Consider the following 9,092-nt stretch of genomic DNA (forward strand, 5'->3'; position numbering starts at 1 on the left):
CATGTTTCACCAAAGAAGTGAATATGGGACTTCCCTGGCGGCCCAGTGGTTCAGCTCAGTCGCTCAGTCGTGTCCGACTCTTTGCAACCCCAGGGACTGCAGCATGCCAGGCCTCCCTGTCCATCAGCAACTTCCGGAGCCTACTCAAAGTCATGTCCATTGAGTCAGTGATGCCATCCAACCATCTCATCCTCTGTCATACCCTTCTCCCACCTTCAATCTTTGCCAGCATCAGGGTGTTTTCCAGTGAGTTGGTTCTTTGCATCAGGTGGCCAAAGTATTGGAATTTCAGCTTCAGCATCAGTCCTTCCAATGAATATTCAGGACTGATTTCCTTTAGGATTGACTGATGTGATCTCCTTGCTGTCCAAGGAACTCTGAAGAGTCTTCTCCAACACCACAATTCAAAAGCATCAATTCTTCAGCACTCAGCTTTCTTTATAGTCCAGTCCAGTGGTTAAGACTCCCCAATTCCAATGCAGGGGGTAAGGGTTCGACCTCTGGTTGGGGAACTAAGATCCCAAATGCTGCACAGTGCAACAACAACAAAAAGTAACAAGTATGTGAAAACATGATCAATATCACTAATCACTAAGAAAAGTGCAAATTATACACAAGACACCAAAACACACTTCAGTGCAATAGAACTCCCATACATTACTGGTGGAATGCAAAATGTTAAAACCCACTTTAAAAAGTCGCAATTTCTATAAAATGACAGATGCACTTATCATGTGATACAGCCATGTAATCTGTAAGTATATTGCCAAGAGGAAGTAAAAAAAAAAAACTGTGTCCACAGAAATGCTTGTACTTTACTGTTCACAGCAGCAGCAGCTTTTTTTTTAAATTAGAACCAATAGCTAGGAAAAAGATTCTGCAAATGCGCATGCATAAGTGACTTGATAATAGTACTAGTTGCTAGGCCTGTCATCATAAAACACCACAAACTGGATGGCCTAAACAATAGATACATATCCTCTCATAGTTCTGGAGGCCAGAAGGCCAAGATCAAGACGCTGTTAGGTGCCCCTGCGGCCTCCTTGGTTTGCAGACGGCTGCTGTCTGTATCCTTCGGCCAGAGACCTCTGCCCGGAATAGGCTCAGCTGCAGTGCAGGCGGCCAGTGGGGCAGGCGGGAACTCCTTTGACTGTTTTCCTTTATTTCTGCATTTTTTCACTTCTCTGATTAATCTTATTCTTTGGCTAAGGTTTTTGCACAGACAAAATGCAGGTAGAGGACATGGGGCTGGTGGAGGAAGGACCACAGGACTCTGCTCTGTTTTACAATCCTTGAGTGTAGACCATCTTTCCTAAACCATCGTATTGTGTTCAGGGCTCATTTTCCCAGGACTTTCTCCCTCTGGGGAGTTTATCTATGGTCTCATGTGTCCTATCTGCATTTCTAGTGATCCACCTTTTTTTTTTTTTTTTTGTAATGGGAGGGATGAGACTGCTTTTTATTTCTATTTTTTGGCTGCGCTAGGTCTTTGTTGCTGTGTGGGCTTTTTTCTGTTTGTGGCAAACAGGGGCGACACTCTAGTGGTGTGTGGGCTTCTCACTGCGGTGGCTTCTCGTATTGCAGAGTATGGGCTCTAGAACACGCAGGTTTCAGTAGTTATAGCACGTGGGCTTACTAGTTGCAGTTCCCGGGGTTTAGACACAAGCTCAATAGTTGTGGTGCTCAGCATGTGGGATCTTCCAGGACCAGAGATCAAACCTGGGTCCACTGCATTGGCAGGCAGGTTCTTCACCACTGAACCGTGAAGGAAGCCCTCCAGTGGTATGTCTTGATCTTTGGCTTGTCCCAGATGGGAGTCCCCTGAGGCTCGCTGAATCTAGGATGAGACACCTTCAAACGAGGCCAGGGGAGAAGGCAAGGTGGTCTCAGGTTTTGTGTTGTCCCCTGAATATGCAATATACAAAAAGGCTTCTATGTGATGGCAACATAGAAGAAAAATCCTACTAGAGAAACGGCTTTTGAGTGCAGCAAATATCAGAAAACCTCCATTAGGAAGTCCCATCTCATTTTTCACCAGAGAATCCACATTGCAGACAGAATGAGTGCTGTGGGGAACTCTTTAGATATAACCACATTAAACAGAATCCACAGTGGTAAATACTATATCAAAGGGTCTGTGCTACTGTATGGTACAGGGAACTATATTAAATGTCTTATGCCAAAGCTTTGTGTGGATCACAATAAACTGTGGAAAATTCTGAAAGAGATGGGAATACCAGAGCATCTGACCTGCTTCTTGAGAAACCTGTGTACAGGTCAGGAAGCAACAGTTAGAACTGGACATGAAACAACAGACTGGTTCCACATAGGAAAAGGGGTACGTCAAGGCTGTATATTGTCACCCTGCTTATTTAACTTCTATGCAGAGGACATCATGAGAAACGCTGGGCTGGAGGAAGCACAAGGGAGAATCAAGATTGCCGGGAGGAATATCAATAACCTCAGATATGCACATGACACTACCCTTATGGCAGAAAGTAAAGAGGAACTAAAGAGCCTCTGTATGAAGCTGCAATAGGAGAGTGAAAAATTTGGCTTAAAGCTCAACATTCAGGAAACTAAGATCATTGCATCCAGTCCCATCACTTCATGGCAAATAGATGGGGAGACAGTGGAAAGAGTGGCTGACTTTATTTTTCTGGGCTCCAAAATCACTGTGGATGGTGATTGCAGCCATGAAATTAAAGGACACTTGCTCCTTGGAAGAAAAGTAATGACCAACCTAGACAGCATATTAAAAAGCAGAGACATTACTTTGCCAACAAAGGTCTGTCTTGTCAAGGCTATGGTTTTTCCAGTGGTCATGTATGGGTGTGAGAGTTGGACTATAAGGAAAGCTAAGCACCGAAGAATGGATGCTTTTGAACTGTTGTGTTGGAGAAGACTCTTGAGAGTCCCTTGGACTGCAAGGAGATCCAGCCACTACATCCTAAAGAGATCAGTCCTGGGTGTTCATTGGAGGGACTGATGCTGAAGCTGAAACTCCAATACTTTGGCCACCTGATGCGGAGAGCTGACTCATTGGAAAAGACCCTGATGCTGGGAAAGATTGAGGGCAGGAGGAGAAGGGGACGACAGATGTTGAGATGGTTGGATGGCATCACTGACACAGTGGACATGAGTTTGGGTGGACTCTGAGAGCTGGTCATGGACAGAGAGGCCTGGTGTGCTGTGGTTCATGGGATCACAAAGAGTCAGACATGACTGAGGGACAGAACTTAACTGAACTGAATGGAATCGCTTTGCTGTACACCTGAAACATTGTAAATCAATTATAATTTTTAAAGAAAAAAAGACGTTATGAGTTCAGAGGTTATGGTTAATTAGGTACAACAACAAACTCCTAGATTGCTGGGAGAAATAGCAACAATCTCAGATACGCAGATGATACCAGTTTAATGGCAAAGAGTGAAGAGGAACTAAGAAACCTCTAGATGAGGGTGAAAGAGGAGAGTGAAAAAGCTGGCTTAAAACTCAACATTCAAAAAACTGATCACGGCATCTGGTCCCATCACCTGATGGCAAATAGAAGGGGGAAAAGTGGAAGCAGTGACAAGTCTTATTTTCTTAGACTCCAAAATCAGTGAGGATGGTGATTGTAGCCATGAAATTAAAAAACACTTTCTCCTTGGAAGGAAAACTATGACAAACCTAGACATCATATTAAAAAGCAGAGACATTAGTTTGCTAACAAAGGTGTGTATTGTCAGAGAGCTATGTTTTTTCAAGTAGTCATATATGGATGTGAGAGATGGACCATAAAGAAAGCTGAGCACTGAAGAATTCGTGTTTCCGAACTGTGGTGCTGGAGAAAACTCTTGAGAATTCCTTGGACGGCAAGGAGATCAAACTAGCCAGTCCTAAAGGAAATCAATCCTGATTATTCATTGGAAGGACTGATGCTGAAGCTGAAGCTACAATACTTTGGCCAACTGATGGGAAGAGCTAACTTATTGGGAAAGACTCATATTGGGAAAGATTGAAGCAAAAGGAGAAGGGGCGAGAGGATGAGCATCACCGACTCAATGGACATAAATTTGAGCAAACTCTGGGTGACAGTGGAGGACAGAGCCTGATGTGCTGCAGTCTATGGAGTTGCAAAGAGTCCGACATGACTTGGCAATTGAACAAAAACCACAACCAATTCTTAACACGGGAAAAGTTCCTATGAGTTATGTTGGGATGGGCCTTCTGAATACAGTGAACATGGAGTGTTGTTTTGGTAAAGCTATCCACAAGGGCTTCTCTTGTGGCTCAGTTGGTAAAGAATCTGCCTGCAATGCAGAAGACCCTGATTCGATTCCTGGGTGGACAAATCTGCTGGAGAAGGGATAGACTATCCACTCCAGTATTGTGACCTGGAGAATTCCATAGACTGTACAGTACATGGGGTCGCAAAGAGCTGGGCATGACTGAGTGACTCACTTTTCACTTTCCCACTCATTAGACATCGAGTTCACACCCGAGGATGGCCTTCTGGGTTCACACTAATGGATTAGTGTGTTTAAAAGTTCACATATTTGTGCAACTAATCTCCAGAATTAGTTTCAACTTGCAGAAATGGAACTCTGTATGCAATGAACAGCCTCTAAAACATCAATGTAGTTGTATTTGAAAAGTAACAAGATAGCTGATAGCTAAGAGTGGAGGCAGACTGTCATGCTATGTTGTAACCATTGGGGTGTGTAGGACTGGGACCTTGCTGCGTTCCATAGAGTATGAAATAATAGGAATGGAATGTGTGTGTGCTCAGTTGTGTTCAAATCTGTGCTACCCCATACATTATAGCCCACAATGTTCTTCTGTCCAAAGGATCCTCCAGGCAAGAATACTGAAGTGGGTTGCCATTTTCTCCTCCAGGAGATCTTCCCAACCCAGCGATCAAACTTGTGCCTCCTCTGTCTCCTGCATTGGCAGGTGGATTCTTTACTACTGCACCACCTGGGAGTGACAGAAATAACAGGGCCCTAACCAGGAGATCTTCCCTGCTGGCTCAGATGGTAAAGCGTCTGCGTACAATGCAGGAGACCCGGGCTTGACCCCTGGGTGGGGAAGATCCTCTGGAGAAGGAAATAGCAACCCACTCCAGTACCCTTGCCTGGAAAATCCCATGGGAGGAGCCTGGTAGGCTACAGTCCATGGGGTCGCAAAGAGTTGGACACGACGGAGTGACTTTACTTCAACAAGGAGATGCTAGTAGTGAAGAGCCCGCCTGTCAGTGCAGGAGGCATGAAAGACAGGGGTCTGATCCCTGGGTCAGCAGGATCCCCTGGAGAAGAGCATGGAAGCCCACTCCAGTATTCTTGCCTGGAGAGTCCCATGGAGGGAGGAGTCTGGTGGGCCACAGTTCATAGGGTCACAAAGAGTTGGGCATGACTGAGGTGACTCAGCGTGCAACCTTTCTCAGCTTTTCCAAGTGCATGTGTATGTGCTAAGTTGCTTCAGTCGTGTCCAACTCTTTGCGACCCTATGAACTGGAGGCCAGGCTCCTCTGTCCATGGGATTCTCCAGGAGAGAATAATTTTCCTGACCCAGGGATCAAACCCAGATCTCTTGTGTCTCTCTTGCATTGGCAGACTGGTTCTTTACCACTTGTGCCACCTGGGAGTTCAGTTCCATCGCTCAGTCATGTCAGACTCTTTGTGACCCCATGGACTGCAGCACACCAGGCCTCCCTGTCCATCACCAACTCCCGGAGCTTGCTCAAACTCATGTCCATCAAATCGGTGATACCGTCCAACCATCTTTTTCTCTGTCATCCCATTCTCCTCCTGCCTTCAACCTTTCCCAGCATCAGGGTCTTTTCCAATGAGTCCGTTCTTCGCATCAGGTGGCCTAAATATTGTAGCTTCAGCTTCAGCATCAGTTCTTGCAATGGATATTCAGGACAGATTTCCTTTAGGATGGACTGGTTTGATCTCCTTGCTGTCCAAGGGACTCTCAAGAGTCTTCTTCAACACCATAGTTCAAAAGCATCAATTCTTCAGCAACAACTTTCCTTATGTTCCAACTCTCACATCCATACATGACTACTGGAAAAACCATAGCCTTGACTAGATGGACCTTTGTTGGCAAAGTAATGTCTCTGCTTTTTAATATGCTGTCTAGATTGGTCATTACTTTTCTTCCAAGGAGCAAGCGTCTTTTAATTTCATGGCTGCAGTCACAATCTGCAGTGATTTTGGAGCCCAAGAAAATAAAGTCCATCACTGTATCCACTGTTTCCCCATCTGTTTGCCATGAAGTGATGGGACCAGATGCCATGATCTTTGTTTTTTGAATGTTGAGTTTTAAGCCAGCCTTTTCACTCCCCTATTTTAGCTTCATACAGAGGCTCTTTAGTTCCTTTTTGCTTTCTGCCATAAGGGTGGTGTCATCTGCATATCTGAGGTTATTGATATTTCTTCTGGCAATCTTTATTTCAGTTTGTGCTTCATCCAGCCTGGCATTTCTCATGATGGACTCTGCATATAAGGTAAATAAACAGGGTGATAATATGCGGCCTTGATGTACTCCTTTCCACATTTTGAACCAGTCTGTTGGTCCATGTCTGGTTCTAACTGTTGCTTCTTGACCTGTATACAGATTTCTTAGGAGGCAGGTAAGGTGGTCTGGTATTCCCATCTCTTTCAAGAATTTTCCATAGTCTGTTGTGATCCACACAAAGGCTTTAGTGAAGTCAATGAAGTGGAAGTAGATGTTTTTCTGGAATTCTCTTTTTCTATGATCCAACTGATGTTGGCAATTTGATCTCTGGTTCCTCTGCTTTTTCTAAATCCAGCTTGAACATCTGGAAGTTCACGGTTCATGTACTGTTGAAGCCTAGCATGGAGAATTTTGAGCATTACTTTGCTAGCATATGAAATGAGTGGTTTGGGGTAGTTTGAACATTCTTTGTGATTGGAATGAAAACTGACCTTTTCCAGTCCTGTGCCCACTGTTGAGCTTTCCATATTTGCTGGCATATTGAGTATAGCATTTTAACAGTATCCTCTTAGGATTAGAGATAGTTCAGCTGGAATTCCATCACTTCCACCAGCTTGGTTCTAATGCTTCCTAAGGCCTACTTGACTTCACCCTCCAAGATGTCTGACTCGAGGTGAGAGATCACACCATTATGGTTATTTAGGTCATTAAGATCTCTTTTGTATAGTTCCTCTGTGTATTCGTGCCACTTCTTAACATCTTTTCTTAAGAGCCTGGGAACTCCGTTTCCCAGCGCGCCAGAGGGACCCTAGGCAACTCCGAGAGTTGATAGGCGTTGTGGCAGCGGAAACTACATTACCCAGAAGTCTCTACAGTGCGAGGCAGCGTAGGCTGAGCCAAAAAAGCTTCAGAGAGCCTCGCAAACGTGCGTACGCACCTCCTGGGGGCGGGACTTCCGGCGTTTGCCTTGTAGACTGAGCTGCCGTCCCGCTGCTCGCTTGTGCAGGGGTTCTCTGTCGCTTGGTGGACACCGAGGAGACGGAACGGGAAGCGAGAGGAGAGGCGTTGGCCCCGCTGCCCAGTGGCGGCTGTGAGGGCTCCTGAACCCGTAGTTGACGGCAGTGCCCTCGGTCCGTCCTCGCTCTTCCCACGGCTGGCGACCGAAGCCGCGGCGATGACGCCAGCTCAGGTGGGTTCTCCGTCTCCCGGTCCCCACCCGGCCTGACTCCAGCCTCCGAGTCCCAGATCCGGACGGAGTGGCGCCCACTCAGGTCTCTCCCTGTTAGCCATAGAGTCCAGAACTGAGGGCGGCCTTGTGAGGGGTCGCCCTTCAGCCAGTGGACAGGGTTGAGGGAGAGAGTTCCCTCGGGGGAGACGGTGCATGGCTTGCAGATGCTCACGAGTCCGGAGCATTGGGGAAATCTGGGGTCACTATTTTCGGGGACAGAGAGGAACGAGCTGTCTCACCTGAAACGACATCCTAAGCGGATGGGAATCGTGGAAGGTTGCGAAGGGACTGAGGAAGACAGGACCTGCGATATTGTGATTTAGAAGCAATATACATGTGTTCATTCGGATGGTCATAATGTATTTCCCTTGTGTATTTGGTCTTGATCCACAGTTGTAGACTCACAACTGCAAGGACACTTGGAATTTCCTAAGTGTTGAGAGTGATTGTGTCTTGTAATGTGAGTGAGCTGACTTGTGGAAGCACTTCAGGATGGGAGCTGATTACCAGGAGAACCAATTTTAGAATTAGAGGGCTGCCTGTTTCAGTCCCACCTCACGCCCCTTCAGGGAGAGGAGAGGGTCTGGACGTTGAATCTGGTTCCCATGGCCAAGTATTATTATTTTAAAAATAGTTTTATATATTTTTGGCAGTTTTGGGTCTTCCTTGCTGCCCACTGGGCTTTCTCTAGTTGCGGCGGGGGAGGGATGGGGTGAGCGGGAGCTACTGTTCCTTGCGCAGACTTCTCAACTGCAGTAGCTTCTCATATTGGGAAGCACGGGCTCCAGGGCTGTGCAGTACTAGCCACACGTGGGCTCAGTAGTTGTGGTTCCCAGGCTCTAGAGTGCAGGCTCAGTACTTGTACCACACGGCCTTAGTTGCTCCGAGGCCTGTGGGGTCTTCCCGGATCAGGGATGGAACCCGCGTTTCCCCGCATTGGCAGGCGGATTCATTACCATTGACCCACCAGGGAAGCCCCCAAAGAGAATTATTGAATCAGTCATGCCTGTGTAATGAAGCCATTAAAAAACCCCAAAAGTCCAGGGTTCGGAAAGCGTCCGGGTTGGGAGGATAGGGAGGCGCTGTTGAGGTGGAGTTCTCAGAGAATGTGGACGCTGTCTTCCACCTGGCTGTTCTTGAGCTGTGCCCTTTTATCATCAACCAGTAATCTAGTAAGTAAAGTGTTCTTTTCATTTCTGGAACCTGTACTAACAGTTTATTCAAGCCCAAGGAAGGGGTCTTGGGAATGTGTGATTTATACCCTGCGGGTCAGAAGCTCAAGTGAGGGCCTGGGCTTGGGACTGAAATCTAAAGTGCTAGGGGCAGTTTTGTGGAGCAGAACCCTTAACCTGTGGAATACTAACTGTTTCCGGGTACACAGTGTCAGAATGAATTTTAATTTTTGAGCGCCCTGCTG

At 46.5% G+C, this 9,092-nt stretch overlaps 1 protein-coding gene across 2 annotated transcripts in view; it reads left to right on the forward strand.

Moving 5' to 3' along the window:
- The window catches only part of LOC110137814 (zinc finger protein 772-like), a 35,015-nt gene that overhangs the window by 20,443 nt on the left and 5,480 nt on the right, over nt 1-9,092 (forward strand). The window contains exon 1 of one of the 2 annotated variants that reach the window (XM_070451686.1): nt 7,400-7,636. The exons of the other annotated variant lie outside the window; for it this stretch is intronic. Coding sequence (XP_070307787.1) covers nt 7,622-7,636 — 15 coding nt within the window. The 5' untranslated portion in view covers nt 7,400-7,621. Of the gene's footprint in view, nt 1-7,399; nt 7,637-9,092 lie in introns of those variants that run through there. 2 annotated transcript variants of the gene reach the window in all.

Source organism: Odocoileus virginianus, chromosome 20 (genome assembly GCF_023699985.2).
Source record: "Odocoileus virginianus isolate 20LAN1187 ecotype Illinois chromosome 20, Ovbor_1.2, whole genome shotgun sequence".
Lineage (NCBI taxonomy): Eukaryota > Metazoa > Chordata > Mammalia > Artiodactyla > Cervidae > Odocoileus > Odocoileus virginianus.